Source organism: Octopus sinensis, linkage group LG19, assembly GCF_006345805.1.
Source record: "Octopus sinensis linkage group LG19, ASM634580v1, whole genome shotgun sequence".
In the NCBI taxonomy this organism is placed as follows: Eukaryota; Metazoa; Mollusca; class Cephalopoda; order Octopoda; family Octopodidae; genus Octopus; species Octopus sinensis.
The window spans coordinates 18,361,016-18,384,798 of NC_043015.1; the positions used below are offsets into that span (position 1 = coordinate 18,361,016).

The 23,783-nt window shown below is 34.4% G+C and overlaps 1 protein-coding gene across 4 annotated transcripts; it reads left to right on the forward strand.

Annotated features, from left to right (window-relative positions):
- The first annotated feature begins 1,617 nt into the window (after positions 1–1,617).
- Positions 1,618–22,804, forward strand: LOC115222184 (activating signal cointegrator 1 complex subunit 1). 4 transcript variants are annotated; one of them, XM_029792331.2, is made up of 8 exons: positions 1,618–1,649; positions 5,017–5,120; positions 5,403–5,606; positions 10,259–10,437; positions 12,331–12,467; positions 13,470–13,589; positions 16,564–16,756; positions 22,454–22,804. In XM_029792331.2, the coding sequence occupies exons 1-8, from the start codon at positions 1,633–1,635 to the stop codon at positions 22,568–22,570; spliced, it is 1,071 nt and encodes a 356-aa protein (XP_029648191.2). In that variant the 5' UTR covers positions 1,618–1,632; the 3' UTR covers positions 22,571–22,804. The 4 variants fall into 4 exon arrangements, with proteins under 4 accessions (XP_029648191.2, XP_029648190.1, XP_036366999.1 ...); XM_029792330.2 differs by lacking the exon at positions 1,618–1,649 and adding an exon at positions 1,942–2,081; XM_036511106.1 differs by lacking the exon at positions 1,618–1,649 and adding an exon at positions 1,978–2,119.
- Positions 22,805–23,783: the final 979 nt, after the last annotated feature.

Here is a 23,783-nt window from a genome sequence, read left to right on the forward strand (position 1 = left end):
CAATTTTAAATTAAAACTATAAAAAAAAAAATTACATAAGATATTCCAAGAATCTTGTTGAATGCTTAAAACTGAAACTTGAACTGATAACGGTCAACAGACTAAAATACCTACCTGTACAATAATTTTTATCTACCTCAGAGAATTAACCACATTAAATATAAGATAATATTGTCGGAGATTAAGGTGTCGGACTTCCAGCTCATATACTAAGTAAATGCAGGTGTTCTTGTCTCATTTGGATACATAATTCTGTTTCAATTCACTGTTCTTTTGAGAATAGTATCGTATTTAGATGGAGCTTCTTCGGTTTACCCAGTTTTTATCGCTACACGCTGCTATACCTATTGGATTTTAAACAGAACTTCATCATTCATTCATTTAGACTAATAAAATCACAATAAAAAAAAAAAAATACACCCTAGAGTTTATACTAGTGGTTATTGTTATTATTTAGCTAAAGTCAGACTGAGAAAGACACAAACGCATTCCAACCAGAACCACCGTACTTTAAGTGGTATCAAGGAATACATTATCCATGGTGTCCTTTCCTTTCTCAAGATGGTTTGCTGTGATTTGAAAATTTGGTTGCTATTTTTAGCAAGTCGAGAGACTGCGTAGAGGCTCCCATGTTGGCTTCAGTATATTCGTGGTAGACAGATAATAAAGCATTGAATGAAATGTGAGAGATCTACTAGCTGAACTCACTTTCAAAGATTAAAAATTTGTTCTTGAAGGCAAGTCAAACGAGATAGCTCATATTTTCCGTAGCAAAACCTATCAACAATGATTTATTCATTCATCAAATAAAATTTGCCCGTCTGTGCGGAACATGGATTTGTTTTCCTAGGCTGTGTAATTTTAGGACAATAAATGTTTATTTCAATTATATTTTATAAATAACTATAAGTAGGTATAAGACCGGTTCTGTAAAGAAAAAATAGTCGACTAATTTAACTTTAATATACTGGAACTCATTTAATCGGTTTAAGCCTGGCAAAATCAACCGCGAACGATTCTTATAGTGAGCATTATCAATAACCCGGCTCTCTTCATTGCCGTCATTGTCCGTATAAACATAACAAGGAGAAAAGAAAAAAGAGAGGAGGCAGAATGAATGAAAATAATTAAGAGCTTTGTGGGAAATGAGAACATTTATAAATTTACAATTTCAATGTTTAGATGATGTTTTTTTAAAGTAAAATATTTTGGAAATAGTATTACAAAATACCTATGAGAGGTATGTACCACTTTTCGTAGGAGCTTAGAATGTTTATAGGAAACATTAAAAGGGGGAACTACCAAACACGAAAATGACATGGGAATATTTCAAAAGTTATAATTATATCAGGTATTGGATACAAATAGAGAAAAATTATCACAAAAATTGAAGAGCAACTGTTAAAAGACAACCGTTAGACAAGACAATAATCCTTTTACAATAGGGACGAAAATGGCATAAGGAATGATGAAAACCAAGGAATTTGGCAGACGCATTGTTAGAATAAATATAATATTTAAGGACGCTTCTGGGAAATAAAGAAACATTGAAAAGACAATTTTGCTCGATTAGCCTACTGCTACTCGATTATTCCCATTGTTGGGATTACACCTAAACGATTACAAGCTTCCATGAAGGACGAAGTAATGTAAGAAATATATATTAAATACAGAAGTGAAAGTAATATCTAAGATCTCTTACCTTGCTAGGAGGTATGGCCAGAATGATTTAATATAGAATGTTATTCAGTTGAGTGAAATAGGTTTAAAGCTGTGAGAATTATCTCCTTTTACTTTCAACGAAGTGGCAGAAGAGAGCAAAGAGTGTGTTAAGGGGGACAACAACGGGAAACCGAGTAAGTAAAATGACATAACGGGACGCACTGACTATTTCATGAAAACTACGTTTTCAAATCGAAATGTCTTAAAGCTCAAAAATTACTCAACTGAATAATAATAGTAATAAACAAGGATTTTCCTGACACCTTATTTGAGAAATATGTAACACGAATGGCCAATACGCGTGCGCTGAATTGGCGGAACTGAATATAATCCGCGGCTACCTGCTTGCTCAGTAAAACGTGATTATTTAAAGCGAGAATATTTTTGTTTGACATAAGTACATTGATGTGTATACTTAACATATTGCTACACCAAATATTTCCACTCTTATTATTATTAACAATTTTGCTTTTTAACTGCATAATAATTTCTGTTAATTTTCCTGATCTTGAAAAATATTTATCTTTCAAATAGATTAAATTAGCTTTCCGGAAATTTTAAATGAATACTTTTTATTCCATGTTACTTGGAATAGATGTTTGTTTAAATATAAAACTGAACCAATGGGGCTAATAATAAGTTAGACATGCTATTGTTTTCTTCGTATGTTTGTTAATTACAGTCGTTAGAAATTTACCCCCTCCCCAATAATGAATTTAATTATCGTTAAAGCAATAAATCTTTGCAAACCATTCTAAATTCAATTTTGGTGTGTTCTCTCGGATTAGGAATTTGTAATTGATTTCTATTATAAGGTTAATGAAATGTAATAGAAAATTTCAGATTCTGAGGATATTTTAAAAAGTATATTTTGACTGGAAAACAAAAGTTCGCCTATGATAGTATATAGTTTGTTGGTAAATTAACGTTAAAAGAAGTAGCCAAGGACTTGTAGTTGGGGTGGGGAAGACTAATGCACTTTTAATTTACTGTAATTTTAAATCGATTTCTTATGTAAACTTGTTTGGTTTACATACATTTCTTAATTCACCTTTTAACAAAATAACCATATAAACGCGCCCAGTATTAAAAAAGAAGAGAAAATGCCACAAGGTGGAGAAAATGGAGTAATTTCAAAACTTATCTTACTGTTTACCATTATTTCTAGTTACAATAAGTTTATGATAGCTTATTTGAAATTTTGTTTTTCCATTTTGTTTATCTAACAATCAGGGAAATCTAAATGTATGGTATACTGTTATAATCAAAATAGTGCAGAGAATTGCTGATCCAAATCATCAGTGGGTGATCAGTCCTGTTGACTTCGATGGGAGCACGAAATAGGATAGAATAGCCATTTCTCAAAGCTGTTAGCATAAGCAAAAGTAGCTGCAACAATGGCTCAAAACTGGATTTCGGGTACTGAGGATTTAAACACATTTCAGCCATTTTCTTGCTACTCAGCAGATTCGACATGCTAATTAAATGTTTGATATCAGAAATTGAAACTTGATCAAAGAGGTTTTCAACAGAATGTATGGTGCAGCCTACTGATGTTTTCCTTTCTTTGAAGAAGAGCAATTATCCAAAACATTTGACATCTTTTCTTTCTGACAATATGAAATATACTCTTTTGTGTTGTTAGAAGTCTGTTTAGTTCACTTGACTATATCTCCTTTAGAAAGGAGTAGTGGGAAAATTAGAAAAGTAATTAAGTAGATTTATTTACATGTATAGAGGTCTGTTCATGTTGTCATTTCGAAACATTTATGTAAGTATATGGATAGTGTAGAAGACCAATTTGATAGTGCTTGACAACCTACTGAGATGTATCCTGCCATTTGCTTGATTTGTGTTTGTTCACATTATATTCTGTCTATAAATATGTATGACGGTGGTGAAAATATAGCAATTTAAGTAGTGGCAAGAATGTAAAATTGACAAAAAGAAAGAAAAATTGGCCAATATTGCCATTTAAATAAATTTTGGTGTTTCTGTGGACCTAGAAAAGACAAAATATCAACCCTCAAAACCTTTTTCATTTTAAACCTCTGTCTAAGTGTTTTAGGATATCTTTCAGAAGGATATTAATGTTTTAAATTAATGATGGAAACTAGAATACAATAATTTTGAATCAGTTTTCAAAATATTCTTGATTAGGTTGTAATTTCAATATTTAGAGAAGTAGTTTGCAAGGTTTTAGACAAAATAATTATGGTATTTAGCTGCTCAGTATATCAATAAATTTTCCTCACTACATTATTTAATGTTTAAGTAATGTTTGAACATTATTTAATGTTCAAACTAGCTTTTTCTATGATGACTGGCATCTGTGCTTGTGGAGTGCTAAGAGCACCATCCGAGAGTGATCGTTTCCAGAGCGGCTAACTGGCTTCCATGCCAGTGGCACGTAAAAAGCACCATTCGAATGTGGTTGTTATCAGCATCGCCTTACTTGCACTTGTGTCGGTGGCATGTGAAGAAACACATGAAGACTGGCTCCTGTGCAGGTGGCATGTAAAAAACACCATTTGAGCGTGGCCGTTGCCAGTACTGCCTGACTAGCCCTTGTGCCGGTGGCACGTAAAAGCATCCACTACACTCTCGGAGGGGTTGGTGTTAGGAAGGGTATCCAGCTGTAGAAACTCTGCCAGATCAAGATTGGAGCCTGGTGCAGCCATCTGATTCGCCAGTCCTCAGTCCATCCCATGGAAAGCGGACGTTAAACGATGATGATGATGAATGCTATTTCTGTACTGCTTTCTTAAATGTATCTTTAATCTATTTCTTAAGTACTCACTGTGTATCAAAAGGATTACATTTTGATCCTGTATAATTGTTGCAGGTCCTGATATTTGACTTTAGAAATTTCACTATCATACAGTATTGTACTTCTGCTTTTTATATGAAGAGAGAAACTTTTTGCAGTAGGCAGATCATTTTCCTAAACATCAACCAAATCCCTGATCTTTCTATGACTAATACCACCTCAATAACTTCTGGAGTCTACTTCTGTTATCCATTACACAAGTACATTATTCTTTCCCAACAAATAAACACACTGCTTGTACATTTGTCTAAAATCCATTTGTTATAATCTTTTATAGCTTAATAATTTGGAATTCACCCTAACCCCAAAGTGATTGTGAATTAGACTTATTGTTAGTTTCATTAGTGAAAATTGATCTTTTCTTTTGACAATTCAATTTTGTATCTGAATTTTCAAATGATAAATTCTAGTTCCAATTAGAAATGTTTCCTAATATTATTTTCCTGTTATCATTGTTCTTATAGTATGGAGGTTCTAAGGCCTAGTTTATTGAAAATTGGCAACAGAATTTATCGCAAGTATCCAACCTCACAGACTGAAAGTAAACAAGCTAAAGATGAGTTATTTGGTAAGACCATTTTCTTCTTCCCTACTAGAATATTTTCTAGACTTTCTGTAAAGGGAACCAATTGCTAACTAATAATACCAATGCTAATGTAGACTTATGAAATGGAGATAACACAGACTACATAACTTACAATTATAACCAACTGTAAAGCTTTGTTTATGTACAAAAAACAGACAAAACATTTGTTCAAACTGGAATTAATTGCATAAAGATGCCATCTGTACAGAACCACAATAGCATTGTGAGTGAAAAATTTTAAATGAGTTTTTTTTTAAATTTCAGAGGATTATGCAGAATATGCAAAAGATGAAAGCTGTGACAATGTTGAGGTTGTTGCAACAGAAAAAGGATTTGAAGGGAAAATGTCCATAGCAAGTGAATATTTCAAATACATTATTGGCAAGAAAGGAGAAACAAAAAAAAGGATAGAGAATGAGACACGAACCCAAATACGTATTCCTACAAGAGGTCAGGATGGAGATATTGGTGAGGAAACAAAATTTGTTTCTAAGTTTTCCTCTTGTTAAATTAATAAAGCCTTAAATCGAACAATATATTTTTGTTCCATTTTAATTGGAACAATCTAAGTACCTGTTTCTTTTTGCTGAATATCTTATGATGTATCTTGACTATATCCAAAACTGAATTGAATGCTGGGTAAAGTCTGTGTAACACAAAAATTCAATTTCTGTTTGACTATTTTTGTGGTAATAGTGTTCTGTTTTCTATTTTGCTAACTAAAATGGTCATCTTCACTAAATTGACTTTTAGGCCTTTCGATTCTAGTCTACTTCCATAAGAACTTTCCCTTTCATTTTAAAATTTATTTGTTCTTGCGAAATAGATTGTTAGTATACTTTTGGGAAGACTGTCTTCAACTTCTTGTTATAATCAGGAGGGAGAGGAATGAAAACTGAGCCTTGATGGACCCCTATTTGTAGGTTAAATTCCTCATTAATATCATAGCTAACTCTTATCTTGCTAACGGCACTTATATACATGGCTTGCATAGCTCTTACAAATCGTTCCTCTGCCTTGAATTTTCTTAGTGACCAACAGACTATGGAGCATGGTACCCTTTCAAAGGTCTTCTTCAAGGCAACAAACGTTAGTATAATGATTTATTCTTGGTTAAGAATTTCTCTTGTAGTTGCTTATTAAGAAGAGGCTGTCAGTGCTTCCATGTCTTGGATCAAAGCCAAACTCATTTAGGTTCATTCTCACTATGATTTGCTATAATTGTCCATCAGTTTAATGTCTCTATAGTTACTTTTTTCTAAATCTCTTGCTTCTGTGGTAAGGTATTAATGCTGATACTTCTGTGTCAGTCATTAGAAGTGACACTTCCCTCAACTACTTCATTGAGTTTGCAGTGCATAGAGATATTAGTGGTATTGAAGATATTTTCAGTATCTGCTTGATTATCTCTTATAATTCAGCAGCTTTTCCTGCTTTCATATCCTTAATGGTTATTTCTACTATATTGCAGTTGATCTCAGTAGTTTGGTCCACTGTTGGATCCATATAAGGTTTTCCTCATACTTTCTCCTAATTTAACAGTCATTCTTAGTATCATTTGTGTGTCACTTCTCAGTGACAGTCAAATAAAGTGCACTGCTATCATTCTGTATTTACTTTTAGTCAATAACTTCTTGGTTTGCTTTGATTCATTGCCTCACAACAGGGCTGGATTTAAACAATGGGGATGGGGGGTGGGGGATGCCAGTCAACCATTATTATTTTTACTCAATTGATTACTAAATAACTTATTCACCATTTTTCTTGTTTGGAATTCATTGCAGTTTTCTAAAATATTCTACTGGATTGTTTTACTTGTCTTTGAGCTTGGTCTCTGAATGGATTTTAAGCTGAGCTGGCTTCATGCTATCATTTGACTGTACATCCATACATATGAGACACATTGGTTTCTCTTCATTCTATGGTGACAGATTACAGCCAATAGACAGATATTCAATGAAATACTGTCAGCATTTCTTCTTAGTTAGAGGGGAAGAATTTTGATTTAAGCACCTCATATAACTCCTTGTAACTTTTCCATTTTTTTGAATTTTCAGAAAATATTTGCGAATTTGTCTTCTACACATGGGAATTCAAAAGATTATGCAAATAAAATTTTCGTGTGTGATTTGGGCAATTTAGCTGTTGTTTTTAGTACATCACACAACCATCTGATACCTTCCTCGTTTCTTTGTCACTATGATGTATTGATATTGTTCAAGAGCAGTCCATTAAGCAGAAGTCCCGAGTGTCTGTATTTTAAACTCTGACTTTTAAAAAAAATTGGTAAGAAGTAGGAAATTTTAGGATTTATGGGGTTTTAAAACAATTTTTTTTTTCATTAAGTGTATGAATTCTAATGCATAGAACACAAATTCACAAAAATCTTCAGAAAATTCCCCAAAATAAAAGCCACAATATCTGCTACCTTCATTTCGACTCTTTGTTGTATTCTTTTTTAATCAGAGTTTAAAATATGGATAGTCTGAATTTTAGGCTCAGATCCCAACCTTGTGTGCATCATCATTCCACTAAATGTGTTTATGTGGAGAAAAACATTGAAAAATATTAATACATGCCTGTAACGAAGATACAAAGAAGGTGTCAGGTGGTCGTTAGATGTACTAAAAATAACAGTTAAATCACACACAATTTTTTCACAATCATTTGGATTCTCATGTGTAGAATACAAATTCACAAAAATTTTCTGAAAATTCCAAAACATAAAAAAAAGTTATATGCAATATTATATTTATTAGAAATGGGTTAAAATAATTGTTTCTTTTCTTTGAGCACATGTTCTTACCTTTATCCTAAAAAACTGACTAACTTGGAGATCAACTTGCAAAAATATGTTGAAATAACTTTGGTTCCAGAATTTTGATGAAGTTCTTCGAAAATCAATCATATTCCATAAATAAAAAATCTTTATCATTAAACATAAGTAATTCATCATTGCCATTTAGGAGTTCTGGAAGCTGAAACAAATATCTCATTTGGATGCAGGATAGTTCTTCTGGTTGATTCTTGATTAGGATATGTCTATTTGCTTTGATTATTTTGATTGATCCTCTTGATGTTGACAATACAAAAATCAGAACCAATCTTACTGATTTTTTGTTTCCATCCAAACCATTAGCAAACCAGATTTCAGTTATCTCCTCTTCTCATTAGTCCATTGCCATTCATTGCCTCAAATACTCTCTGTTAATTATGCAAACAGTTTGAGAAACCCATGACTTATCTCAGTCTCCAAGCAATACTCAAAATTAAACAGATTATGCTCTGTTAAAAAAATGAGAAATAGATTTCCTACATTCATTCATTGTCACGAATATAGTTAAAGACATCTAGATGGTACATGCTTCTTCTTTAAGATGAAGCCATAATTTCTGTTCAGTTGATAGATTAATAATGAGTTAATTACTTTCCCATTTTTGATACATACTTTGACAACATGACACTTGGGAATTATTGTAAAATAATTATAAAAAAATGACATCAAATGAGAATTCATTGAAATTGGAATAAAATGTACTTGGGGATCTCTAATTGCAATGCATGTGGGGATAGGAGAAAGTATTAAGAAATATTCTGTATCTCTAGGACTTGAACCTGTAGGATAAAACTTATGGGATATTTAGAATTAGAACTCAAATTATACCCAGGGATAATTCTAACTTTCAAGGCTTCAGAATTCTTTTTTTTTTGTTGAAAGTAGAGGGAAGTTGTGGAAGAGGGAGACCCAAGAAGACCTGTCCATCACAACAGAATTGATATCCTAAAACTAAGGTGCCATGTAAAAAGCATTAGTGTGGGTGCTGGTGCCACATAGAAGCACACGTGATGGTGACATATAAAATGTACCTGGTACACTCTGTGCAGTGGCTGGCATTAGGAAGGGCATCAAGTTGAAGAAACCAAGCCAAAACAGACTATGGCGTCTAGTGTGGCCTCTGTCCTTGCCAGTTCCTGTCATGCTTTCTAACCCATGCCAGCATGGAAAATGGACGTTAAATGTTCATGATGTTGATGAGGATATACTGCTGCCCAGAAAAATAGTTTTCAAGTCCACTGTTCTTTAAATATGATTATCTGCAATCTCACAACAACCCATTAATGATAAATTTAATTGTCATCATATTTCTGATATATATATATATATATATATATATATATATCATGTTATCAGTGTCTGTTGTTGATATTGCTGTATGACATAACAATGTTGTACTTGATGTCACCATATGACATAATTATGTCATACTTGATAACAAAGAAACAACGTAATAAAAGTAAGAAGGATAAATTTGGAATCAACTGATAATCCTCACTGTCTCTACTTCAAAGTTTTTCCACTTAAGTGAGGCCATCCTGGCACATGAATGGCCACATGTAAGAAGAAACTATGTAGCTATGCAGGGAATCATCAGCTATTTGCAAATACATAAATGCAACGACATGCATTTAGTATTTGTTCTCATTTTTGCAGCCCAAAACATACATACATCATCATCATTTTCTAATGTCTATTTTCCACACTGGCATAGGCTGGAACTGATGAACAAGAACGACTGTGTCTGCTTTGGAAATGGTTTCTATGACTGGATGCCCTTTCTGATGCCAACCACTTTATGGGGTGTACTGGGTGCTTTTTTTCCTGGCACCAGTACTAGTGAGGTCATCAAGTAAAAGAAAATACATATATACATACACATACATACACTAGTTTGGATGATGATAATGTTGATGATAATTTCTTGGGTGTACATTGTTAAATGAATCTTAGTGAACATAAGAAAAGCACCAGTTTCATTTCATGACTGTGTTGTTTGTGCTAAAATGCTTAAATCAACATTTCATTTTCTGTTTGAATTGTGGTAAGTTATTAATGATGGGCAAGTGTGGTGGAGAGTGAATTCTAGAAGGAATGTGCAAATAATGAAAGTTTTTTCGATAAGACAATTTTGCCTGCATAGAACAATGCATTATAGAGAAAGTTACATAAGTTGTTGATAGATATACTTTTAATGATTTTTATCAATTATCTTTTTGAAAGTAGGTAAAATATATAATGTGTCACAATTGTGATTTTTTTTTGTTTGTTTGTTATATTTTAGTAATCTTGGGTCGAGACAAGAAAGGTGTGGTTTCTGCATATACCCGATTGGAATTACTGGTTATTTCAGCAAGACAGAAACAACCTTTCACACACTTCCTCTCTATTCCAATCACAGCCAAATCTATACACAATCAAGTTTTGGAGTTTAAAGAAGATGTGCTTCGAGAATGTGATGGGGTAAATTTACTTAAAATTTACTCAAAACTTTTTAAAAACCTGGAGTTTGTGAACAATAGTGACTTAATAAGTTGATTAACCCTTTCGTTACTATATTTCTGACCAAAATACACCCCTTATGTGTTTCAATTAATTTCTAACATAATCATAAATTTAGTCTGGTTTCATTAAACAACTATAACCTTTTTATTTATCAATATATTAATGTGAATTTTGGAAGATAATTTAATGAAATGTTCTCAACCAATTCTATACTATAATTTTTGTCACAAAGTGACTCTAATTGCAGGTAGATACAGTAAATTCAACAAAATATAAAATTATTAAAATTTTATTCAAACATCACTATAGAAAATGGGTTATTAGCTAATATTCAATTGGGTATACAACAAAATTTTACGATAGAATTTGTTATTCTGGGTAACTTTCTGATACCCATAATAATATTTATGGCAAAATAGTCTTAATTTCATTTAAGGTTATGGGAAACCACTAACTATCCTTTCTTTTGCTTTGTTTACATTCAGCGTAACGGTTCGTATCCGCTGTAATGATTTCAAATAGGCTCATTCGAAAAAGTAAAAAGAAATAGTCTAAGGCTTTACTCTTCTGGGAAAGTCTGTGGCTTGGTCCAGTTTCTTCAGAAAAATCACTGAAAGAAACAGTTTTTAAATTTTCACTCATTTCAGGTGCCAATTCATTTTCTTTATCGCTGTCGGAGCTCTTGGATTCACTGTTTTCACTTTCGGAAAATGAAACATCAGATTCATTATCAAAACCACGTGCTTTTTTTTTTCAGTCATAGAGTTAGATTTATGAAGGTCTTCAGTAGAAAATCCTTCGAATTCTGACTCGCTGCTTGATATAATGAAATTCGTATCCATTTTTTGTCAGAATTACAAATTTTGAAAACACAATAGGAACAAATTTCGGAAAAAAATCTCCCAAAATTCACGGAATTAAAATTACACTTCGATTGTTGTACAAAACTGTAGTTGAACTGTTTACGAAGTATAATATGTGTTTTCACGAATGTACTAAAGAGATTTGCTCTGATATTCTCATTTAAATATGAATAGGTAAATACGGGCGGGTTTGGGCGGTTTGGTAACGAAAGGGTTAAGATAGTTAATATCCTTCATTCACAATCTTTTCTTAATTTATTAGTTTCTGAAAATTGCCCATTTTTTACATTCTAAAAAAATAAAAATCCTCAGTTCTCAGTGATGAATTATTGCTATTAAGAATGACTTTTTTTGTCTGCTGAAATGACTGAAGTATCTCACTTGCAAATGTTTTATGAATATTCTGGCTGTAAAAACGAAAACTTTTTATTTTGTGAGGGCCTGTCATCATCACTATCACCTATAACATGTATTTATGTTAGGAATGATAATGGACATGCCACATATCCAGTTGTATGATCAGGTTCTATGTACATCAACAATTACGACATGATTTTGGAAGATTGTTTATAATTTGTCTTCCTGTGAGTTGGTTCCCAGATCATTATTTTTGCCTTAGATGGGAAACAACTGATATTATTGAAAGGGAAAGTCTCCATCTTTTCAGATGCATTAGTATTTATAATAAATAAATGTTTATTTAAGTTTCCACAATTCTTTTCTTTTCTGTATTTCCTTTATTGGTTGAATCAGTCCTTGATAATAGAATTTCTTTTTTTACTCTGTGATAAATATACCACTTGTTTATTGTTTTATGACTTTTTAAATTAAGCAAACATTGAAATTCTAAACATTCTTGCAAATATAAAATCTAACATAATGTTGTCAAATTACTCATAAAAATAATTTTGATAAATTTTCTTGTGTTGGTTATGTATTTGAGGATTGTGAATTGTTAAAAAAAAAACAACTTTAAATTCCATTATAGGATTTGGGTTTGGATGCATCGATCTTTCAAAATTATCAGAAGCTGCATTTAACTATTGGAACGTTGGTATTACTAAGTGAATCAGAGGTTGAAAAAGCTACAGAATTACTGAACAAATGCAATGAAAATTTAATTCGGTAATGCTTTACTGGTTTCTTTGAAATAACTTAATTTGTTTTAGCAGCAAATTAAATTAGGAATGTATCTAACCAAACCAGATTGTGACAGTAGCCAATTGAAATAGGAAGTTTTTCTTTGGATTATGATGCTTTCATTTGAACATGGAATTTTATGGTTTTATGTCTATACTGACAATTACTTCATCACTATGTCTGACTTATTTACAGCTTCCTATAAGACTTAGTTGTGTTTAAATCTTTAGATAATGGAAGATATACAGAAACTTTTCAGTCATAATCTTCTCAGATAAATTTGAGTTTGAATAGGTCATTTGTATAGATAACCCAATGTGTAAATATATTTCAACTAGTGCAAGTGCTTAATTTCATAGGTTTACTTCCAGGATAATATTGATTCAAATTTTGGCACAAGGCCAGCAATCTTGGGAGGAGAGGCAAGTCAATTACATCTATCCCAGTGTTCAACTGGTAATTATTTTATTGACCCTGAAAGGATGGAAGGCAAAGTCAGCCTTGGTAGAATTTGCACTCAGAATGTGGAGGTGGATGAAATGTCACTAAGCATTTTGCCTGTGCTAACAATTCTGCAAGCTTGCCACCTTAACTTTCAGGATAATATTAAAATATAGCATAGTCTGTATTGATGTCTCTGTACTGTGCTGTACAGCAAGACATGTCTATGCTGTTGCCACTCCACCAAATATGTCTGTTACTGCTACATGAAAAAGCATGTCTCTGGTAATGTTGCTATTTGACAAAACATGTGTCAGTTAATGTTGCTGCATGACAAGACATATCTGTGTTAATGCTACTACATGACAAGACATGTCTATGCTGCTATGTGACAAAACATGTCTCTGTTAATGCTGCAACATGAGTTGTCTCTTTTGCCACAAAGCATGTCTCTGGTGCTGTTAAATATCTGATTTAGTAAATAAAGAAGTATTTTAAATACATAATTGTAATTTATCTTCCATTTATAACAAATATTATTTGTAGGCCACTTTTAAAAGATGAACCCCTTCACTGTCAGCTTGTTGGCTTGGAATATATGAATGATGATCCTGGAGCTGTAGATGTTCTTTATATTAAAGTAATCCAACCAGAAAATTCTGAAAGGTGAGACTTTCTAGAAGCATTCCGTTTTATATATCTTGACAAGATGTGCATAAAAGACTCCTAAGTTAAGTTCTTACATTCTTTTTCTTGATATGTAATTTCAATAATTTTATTCTAACCCTCAGCATTCGCGAATGATGGTAGTTTGTGTTGTGAAGTTGTTTATTCCTGTATATAGTGTGAAATAAGTTATTGTTTACTGTTTAAGGTGGTTGCCATTTTACTTGATAAATATCTAAATATTCTAGGAATCTTCATTTAGCATTGAACAATTGTGAAGCATCTATTATTATGATGGTTATCAGATAAGTAAGTTATTGTCATTTCCCATGTTAATACTGCCCATCCCTCACAACCTTCTAATGGATGGCTGTACTTCTTTTTATATATGATGCATTTGTGCTCATGTCTAGATATGTTGTGTGAAATGGATATATACACGTACATGTCTATGTAGGAAAAACATGTATAAATGTTGTTTGTGTGTGTATGTATGTATCTATCTATCTATCTATCATATCATCATCGTCATCGTTTAATGTTCATCTTCCATGCATGCATGGGTAGGATGATTGACAGGAGGCACCCAGATTACTGTGCTTGTTTTGGCAGGGTTTTTATGGCTGGATGCCCGGACTGAGTGCTTTTTACATGGCCCCAGGACAGGCAAGGTCAGTTTTGGTATGATTTTTACTGTTGGATGCCCTACCAAATTCCAACCAATTTACAGTGTAGATGGGATGCTTTGTTACATGACACCAGCACTGGCAGGGTTATCAAGGAACTTGTAAGACAAGGAATTTTGAGAGGGGAGGAGGCATTGGAGGAGGGGATCTTATGTCAGATGAGAGGTTAGAGAGTGACAGAGACACAGAAAGGCAGAAACAGGTGTCTTATTATAGAGGAGGAGGAGGCGTTAATTGAAGTGTACAATATTATATATCCATTACAGCCGATCTTACCAATTGATTTTGCACCAGGGATTCAACAGGGTGTTAAATAGCAGTCCAATTATGTAACCCTGTGTATGCTTTGTTTATCTTTTAGTTGAATTCTTTGGAGTATTTGTGTAGGTATGGAGTATGTGTAGGAGTACCATATGTATAGGAGTGTATACTGGGAGGTGGAAAAAGGATTTATTGGGTGAATGTCTGTTGTGTTATGTTGTGTTATGTTGTGTAGTCTAAATCTTGAGTGCATTTGTGTATGTTCTGGTCAAACATTTTGCTGGATTCTCAGGTATTGGATTGTAGGAGAGTCGAATTTGGGGAACTGGAGATTATAGTCATGATAGTGCTTGTAGGTATGATAGAATGTATTTTTGTTCATGTGGGCAAGGATTGAAAATTTTACTTTTGCTGTTCAGATAGATGCCTGGATGTTAGGTTTTCTTTATTATGGCTCTTTTCTCATGGCTCTTTTCTCAGGTAGGCATAATCTGCATTACCTGCTGCTATAGAAGTAAGCTTTGCATTTCTTCAATATCCTCCACTTTATGTTGTACTCTCTGGTGCTTTCTTTCAACAACCATACATGCTTGGCCAGCATTGTGGCATTTTGTCTCTCCAGGATGTTGAAGGAGGACTTGTGGTTGTTGTATCAGGTTCTGAAGAGCCCATCAATTGCTCCCACATACTTTCGCATGTTTGGTTACCCATTTGGTTCAGTTGCTGTTTTCTCTGCCTCATATACAATGGTTTCTGTATTACAGTGGCCGTTAAGTGGACATGCTGTGATAGCCCTATATGAGCATCCTGCTTCTGTCTCAGGTGTGGACCTACTTACTAAAATCTCTTTTTTACGTTGCGTGCATGATTAAAAGAAACCCTCAGGGTGTGCCTGTTAAATATTTTATCTATTTGTATGAGGGGTGTGTTTGTCTACTAAGCTTAAGAAAATCTTACCCACATGAGTTTTAACACTTAAAGAGAAGGGAGGTGTGAACCACAACACTTTCCAGTGACATTTTCTCTTGAGGGGTTAGGGTCTGGTATATAATTAATCTTTTCCTTAAAACTGCTGGCAGTCTTGTAGATGTGTGTGTGTGTGTGTGTGTGTATATATATATATATATATATATATATATATCATTATCATCATCATTTAACATTCTTTGTCCATGCTGGCATGGGTTGGATGGTTTGACCAGGGTTGGCAAGCTGGAAGGCTGCACCAAACTCCAATCTGATTTGGCATGGTTTCTATGGGTGGATGCCCTTCCTAATGCCAACTACCTAAGAGTGTAATGGGTGCTTTTATATGCCACCAGCATGGGTGCCATTTGTGTGACACCAGTATCTGTCACGACTGCAATTTTACTTAGTTTGATGGGTTTCTTCTCAAGCACAGCATAAATCCAAAGGTCTTGGTCATTTGTCATTTGTCATTGCCGCCATGAGGCCCAACAGTTGAAATGTGCTTTTCACATGCCACTGGCATCAGCCACTTTGCCTCTGTGAGACCCAACACTTGGAAGGTGCTTTTTATGTGCCACTAGCATGGGTGCCAGTTATGTGATGCCAGCATTGGCCATGACTATGATATATGTATATATATATATATATATATATATTGTTGATGCCATAAGAATTTTATAAACTTTTGAGAGAATGTGAAATCTTTTAATATATCTCAAAGCACATACACATAAAACTATAAACAAAAGCATGTAAACATTGAATAGAAAAACCCCTGTGGAGAGAAAAAAAATAAAAGGCTGCCTATGTCTATCATGTCTACAGGAGATGGGGGTTCATGTGACATGAACCTACATCTCCTGTAGATATGACAGCCTTTGATTTTTTTCTATCCAAAAGGATTTTTCAACCCAGTATTTACATGCGGAACCTGTTATCAGTGAAACATGTTGGAAAATTACTACAGGAGTAGTAAGGTTTTGACATTTGATAACTGATGATTTATCATTTAATTGTTACGCAAATGCTGTCAAATTTATTATTTGAATACCTTTTAGGCTTGAAGTATTGTGTAATCAGTTAGTTGAGAAATTCACAGTGGCAGGATTAATGCAGAAAGACTACGACCGTGTGAAATTACATGCAACCATAATGAATACACTATTTCGCAGTGATCCTTCAGGTGTTGCTCGTGTTCAATCAAATCGTGGAGCCCCAAGAAAATCTTTTGATGCTAAACAAATATTAAAGGTAAGTAATAACATAGGTTACAAAATAGAGTACACTCCCTTGTATTAAATACTTCACAGCTGTGATTTCTTTTTTGTTACATTGTGTTTTAAAATATTTAATCCTACCCATTTGTGGTCTTAGTCTAAATCTTGCCTTAGTCACTTTTGTCTTTCATTTCTCTGGAGTCTATGAGGAGATTTCTTAATGAATTTTGAATGACCCCCTAAGACTAAAACAAAAACTAGAAACCAGACTTGATACACATACACACTTACTCCTCTATTGCTCATTGAATGTCTTGCTTGATTAAATGTTTCAGGAAGGAATGTCAAGTAAAAGAATTGCAATTGAGGAAAGTATCATCTGCAAAATGAGTCTGTATTCATGTGATGGGGTATTTTTAAAAGTTTTTATATCTAAGAAGGTAGCTTGCTTTAACAGTCACCTGTGTCTTTGGATTTGGGGTCTTTGATGATTGGAAATTTGCTTCTGTCCATTTTATGACTGAAATACACACCTATATAAAGTTTTGTACAGTGTACTTATGTGAATTTTACATCAAATCTCACTATTTCAGGCATAACAGAGCAATCAGCAGAAATAATCACTAGTAGCTGCTATCACAAATCTGTATATTAATCATCATCATCATCATTTTTCCATGCTAGAAGGGGTTGGACAATTTGCTTTCCATGCTAGCATGGTTTGGACAATTTGACTGAGGGCTTGCGAACCAGATGGCTGTACCAGGCTCCAATCTTGATCTGGCAGAGTTTCTACAGCTGGATGCCCTTCCTAATGCCAACCACTCCGAGAGTGTAGTGGGTGCTTTTATGTGCCACCGGCATGGGGGCCAGTCAGATAATGATCACGCTTGAAAGGTACCCTTTACGTGCCACCGGCATGGAAGCGAGCTAGCCGCTCTGGCAACAATCAAGCTTGGATGGTGCTCTTAGCACCCTACTAGCACGGGGCACTAGTGCCAGTAAGGCGATGCTGGTAACGATCACACTCGAATGGTGCCTTTTATGTGCCACTGGCACGGAAGCCAGGTAGCTGCTCTGTCAATGATCACGCTTGTATGGTGCTCTTTGCACCCCGCTAGCATGGATGCCAGTCATCGAATTTGATTTTGATTTCACTTGCCTCAACAGGTCTTCGCAAGCAGAGTTTTAGTGTCCAAAACCTGTTCATAACCTTCACATGCAATTCTAAATGGAAAGAGATTCAAAATGAACTCTTCTCAAACCAACAGCCTAACGATAGACATGACATAATTGCAAGGGTCTTCAGACAGAAGGTTATCAAGCTCATGCAGTTACTGACCAAAGATAAAGTGTTTGGTTCCACTAGATGCCACATGTATACAATAGAGTGGCAGAAACGTGGACTTCCTCATGTACACATCCTGCTCTAGCTTACAAACAAAATCCATGCCAGAATGATAGACAAGTTCATCAGTGCAGAGATTCCAGATCCTCAGAAAGATCCAAAACTTTTTAATGTGGCCAAGACCAAAATGGTTCATGGTCCATGTGGGAACATCAACTTACATGCTCCATGCATGCAGGATAGAAAGTGTACAAAAGGTTTTCCAAAGAAGTTCCTTCAAGTGACACAGACTGTACATGATGGCTATCCACTCTACAGAAGAAGAAGGCCAAGTGATGGTGGATTTGAAACCACCATCAAGAAGTCATCTCATACTGAAATTCTAGTTGACAATAGGTGGATAGTGCCATACTGTCCCCTCCTCTCCAAGATATTCAACATACACATCAATGTTGAGTTCTGTAACTCAGTGAAATCCATTAAGTATGTGTGCAAATATGAGAACAAGGGATTTGACATGGCAGTCTTTGCAGTTCAGGATTCAGAGAACAATGATGAAATCAAGACCTTCCAAATGGTGAAGCATGTTGGAGAATCTTCAAGTTCCCCATTCATGAGAGATATCCCATGTGCAACATCTTGCAGTACACTTGGAGAATTGCGAAAGGGTTTACTTCACCCCAGACACAGTCCAATAAGGCAGCCTTTGAAGCGCTTGATACAACACTACAAGACTTCAGAAACAATAAGAAGATCATGGGTGGTGTCACCCTCCTCATGGCTGGTGACTTCAGGCAAACACTGCCTGTCATTCCCAGAGAAACAAGGGCAGATGAGCTGAGAGCTTGCATCAAGCCCTCATATATCTGGCAACATGTCAAGCAGCCTACTCTGACAACCAACATGAGGGTTCACATTCATGATGACCCATTATCCACACAGTTCTCCAACAAGTTACTTGACATTAGAAATGGAAAACTTCCACAAGATACAGAAGATAGTCTGCACCACCTCCCATCTGGCAATATGACTGCCTCTCTTGAAGAACTGAAGTGCAAGGTGTTTCCAAACATTGCCACAAACTATAAAAGTCACAAGTGGCTATGTGAAAGAACAATTCTGGCACCAAGTAATGATGCTGTAGACAAGCTGAATTTAAATTTGTTGTCTCAGCTTCTAGGACCTGAATGTTCATATAGATGAATTGACTGTCCCTGATCAAGAACAGGTAACGCATTACCCAGTGGAGTTCCTCAATACACTTCAGCCACCAGGATTTTCACCATATATTCTAATCATGAAAACAGGTGCTCCCATAATGCTATTAAGAAACCTTGATGCACCCCAGACTCTGCAATGGAACAAGGTTAGTTGTTAAAACAGCCATGCCCCATGTGTTGGAAGCAGCAATAATTACAGGCAACATGGGTGAGAATGTCTTCATTCCAAGGGTAACTCTCATCTCAAATGATCTCCCCTTACATTTCAAGAGACTGCAGTTTTCTGTCGAACTTAGTTTTGCAATGTCTATCAACAAAGCACAAGGTCAGTCTCTAAAGGTGGTAGGACTTAACCTCCTTGCTTCTCACATGGTCAGCTGTATGTTGGATGTTCTAGAGTTGGAGATGAAAAGAACATCTATCTACATTCTCAGTGATAAACATGGCAAAACAGAAAACATTGTATATGAAGAAGCACTTATGTGAATAGTACGTCCATATCATATACAGAAGTGTAAAACTATTGAGTGTTAAAGTAATACTATTTCACTTTCACTTTTCAACAGACATGCGTGATTGTATATCTGTGTATATAAAAGTGAAACAATAACATGATATATTCGCTGTCTGTTTGTGTGTGTACTCTACACGCGGCCTTTTATTGTTTATAATCTGTACCTGTTTTTTTGGTTACGAAATAAGTTAGACTAAAGGTGTTTTTGAATAACGAGTATTTACTTCATATATGAGTTGAAAACTTTCTTTTCACATATCACTTAACGTCTGTGTTCCATGCTGGTGTTGGTTGGAGAGTTATTAATGTAGAAAGTTGGTATCTCAGCTACTAGCGGTTGAGACCTGCGTAATTTAGATGGCGTTTTTAAATTTCATTATTTTCTTTAACCTGGGCAACACCAGGTATTTCTACTAGAGTGTATATATATATATATATATATATATATATATATATAATAATTAATGGTTACAGAAATAGTATTAATGCCAAAATGTAATATTTATCCCCACTTAAAAGTTGATGTGTTAGGACACAGAATACTGTGATATTTACCATGAGGGAATCTCTCATATGAACTGGAGGTGCATATAAGCACCGCTGCCATCACCACCGGGACTACGAGATCATGTGGTTTTGGTCTTCCTTGGCCTTCTCAATGGTAGATGCCCAAAAGCTGGAAATGGCAGTGATTTCTCTGCTAGTGATATACATAGAATCTCAGTACCTAATCAGGCACTGTAGTTGCATATAGCCAATGAGTTTATTATAAAATAATTAATAGCAACAGAAGCAGTACTAATACCAAAGGTAATATTTATCCCTACTTAAAAGTGGATGTTGTGTTAGAACACAGAATACTGTGATAGTTACAATGAGAGAACCTCTCTTATGGGCTTGTGATGCATGTATATCACTAGCAGAGTAATCTCTGCCATCTCCAGCTTTCAGGCATCTACCATTGACAAGGCCAAGGAACGCTGAAATCACATGATCTGGTAGTCCAGGCAGCAATGCCAGAAGATTATCACCCACTAGTGATATAAACACAAGTGCTTATATACGTCACAAGACCCTAGTTACATGAAAGGTTCTCTTATGTAACTATGGCAGTATTCTGTTTTCTAACACAACATCCACTTTTAAGTGGGGGAAATTATATATATGTATATATATATATATATATGTACATATATATGAATTTTTTGCATAATGAGATAAAAAAACCAAGGCTGTATAGATATTAGACCACTTATAGATAGAAGGTCTTACAGCTGTTTCTAGGATATTTATTAATTATATCCCTTCATCGGAGACAGTGTGAGAGGAAAAATTAAGTCATAGTTAGTTTCGATGTGATACAAAATAGAGAGTGAGGTGGAGCAAAGAAAATAGAGGTAAGATATGTATGGGTATTGAATTCGTAAATCCGTTTTATAGGCATAATGGTATATATGCAATATTCCTATATCCTTTGAGTCCATCCAAATATATATATATATATATATATATACTCTTTTACTTGTTTCAGTCATTTGACTGCCCATGCTGGAGCACCGCCTTTAGTCGAGCAAATCGACCCCGAGACTTATTCTTTGTAAGCCCAGTACTTATTCTATCGGTTTCTTTTGCCGAACCGCTAAGTGACGTAAATACACCAGCATTGGTTGTCAAGTAATGCTAGGGGGACAAACACAGACACACAAACACACACACATACACATATATATATATACATATATACGACAGGCTTCTTTCAGTTTCCGTCTACCAAATCCACTCACAAGGCATTGGTCGGCCTGGGGCTATAGCAGAAGACACTTGCCCAAGATGCTACGCAGTGGGACTGAACCTGGAACCATGTGATTGGTTAGCAAGCTACTTACCACACAGCCACTTACCTCACACAAACATGCACATATGTGCATGTTTGTGTGTACCCTTGTCTTAACATCATGTGATAGTTATAAATGAGCATCATTGTCATACAAGCAGTGTTGTTTGTTTCCAGTCTCCTGACTATGGGAAAATATCACCTTGCTTGGTAACAAGTGTGAGTTGGTGACAATAAGGGCATTTAGCTGTAGAAAATCTCTCTCAACAAATTCCCTCTGATCCATGAAAGCGTAGGAAATTAAATATCAAAGGATGATGATGACGAATCTGTTCTCTGTTATTTCTAGCAAAACCCAGTCCTATACAGATATCATACTGCATTCTTTGACAACCCTGTGTACACAGGTTTCATCTATATGCAACTTCCTGACATGTATTACTTTGAAGAAAAAAAAGACTTGAACATATCCTCTAATGGGGATGTGATAACCTAGTCTTCTTTAATAGCAACAAAACTGAGTCACCACAGACATCAAGGAAACACACTGATCAAAATTGTGCATCCAATACTCTCAAGCCTTCTTTATTCATTCAGCTCTGCTTTGCTATCATCTTTGCTTTATCCTAAATCTTTATCCCTCAAACTACATCTTTCTGGAAATTCCTGTTTGCATTTTCTCTATAGGCATGAACCCACAGAAATAAAAACTACATATTAGCTGTATTGATCTCACTAGTCTAGTCTATGAATGTCTACTTTCTCCTCTGAATTATTCTGAAAAAATTTTTTTTCTTTTTCATTTTCAATTTCAGAAATTTGGAAACTTTGACTTCGGTTCATACTATATTGGAGAAATTCATCTTTCAAAAAGATATTCTTCTGGGAAAGATGGTTATTATATACCAGCTGCTGTTATCAAGTTGCCATAATAAAAAAAGGGAAAATGGCACCTTGCTCGAATTTTGTGTCTTGATGACTGTATGGTTTGATTGAAAGGGCCATGCACCTATCTTGACTTGTTACTTAATACTAAGTATTAATATTGACTGATGTGGAAGACAAATCATCTGTTCATTATTTGTTACATTTGTTTCATCACCAGGTGATTTTGGTTTCATAAATAACTTCTTGTAATTCATGAATAAAAATTTTATTCTTAAAAACATTGGTTTTCTTTGAAGAATTAGCATATTTAATGATTATCTAACCAATATGGTGTATACACTTTGAGGAAACCAGTGCTTGTCTCCATAAATTGGGAAGATCAGTTCTTCAAGCATAATGTTTAAGGTGAATTATGTCAATATATTGTGAAGAGAAGAACAGTCTGAATTCTTTATTTTGGGAAAAAATGAGAGAATATAATGAAAGCTGTATTTAAATAGAACAAGTAATTGAGAGACAAAATATTTATATATTGAGGAAGGAGAAAATTAAATTAAAGATTAGATTAACAGGCAGAAGTTAGGTGTGTTACAAGAAAATTGTTGTGTTGAAAATGGGAAAAAGTCTGAAAAGAAATTTAAATAAATATGTTTATATTCTTTTTCATGCTCCATTCATTAACAACTTTATTCAAAACATTTCATTATCTTTATCATCAGGGCTCACCACAATTGATGTCTTAGTTGGTATAAATGATGTTGATGCACATTCATTACAAATATACACAGATATCCTGAAAGGAATTCAAGATCCAACTAGGTCATTATTTAAAAAAAAAATTATTAAAATTATGAAGATGCTTGTGTATCTCACAACAAGATACAAATCATTTAGAAAATTATGACAGAAATAAAATGGAAGAAAGTAATGTTAAAGTGTATTCTATTTGAAAGTAGAAACATTTCCAAGAGTTTTATGAAATCAAATTACTATTGAAAGCAGAAATGACACAAGGCAATAGTTACACATTTACTGTGTAAATAGTTTTCATAGAAAATTTTTCTATTGTAGTATGTTTATAGTATTATAATTAGATTATTGAAGGTCTGAAGGAATGGTCTACATAATTTGATTTTCATTTTAGAAATGGATTTGTGTACATAATGATGATGATAGCTTTGACAGTCTCGTGTGGGATATCATAATTCAACAGGATAGTAACAAAGCTTCTTGAGACTATTGAAAGCCTTGGAAATC

Bases quoted from the DNA above. Each gene is read 5' to 3' on its own strand.
- LOC115222184 (XM_029792331.2), top strand. The intron at 12,468-13,469 runs GTAATGCTTTAC...TATTATTTGTAG, and splicing joins TGCAATGAAAATTTAATTCG to GCCACTTTTAAAAGATGAAC. The intron at 16,757-22,453 runs GTAAGTAATAAC...TTTCAATTTCAG, and splicing joins ATGCTAAACAAATATTAAAG to AAATTTGGAAACTTTGACTT.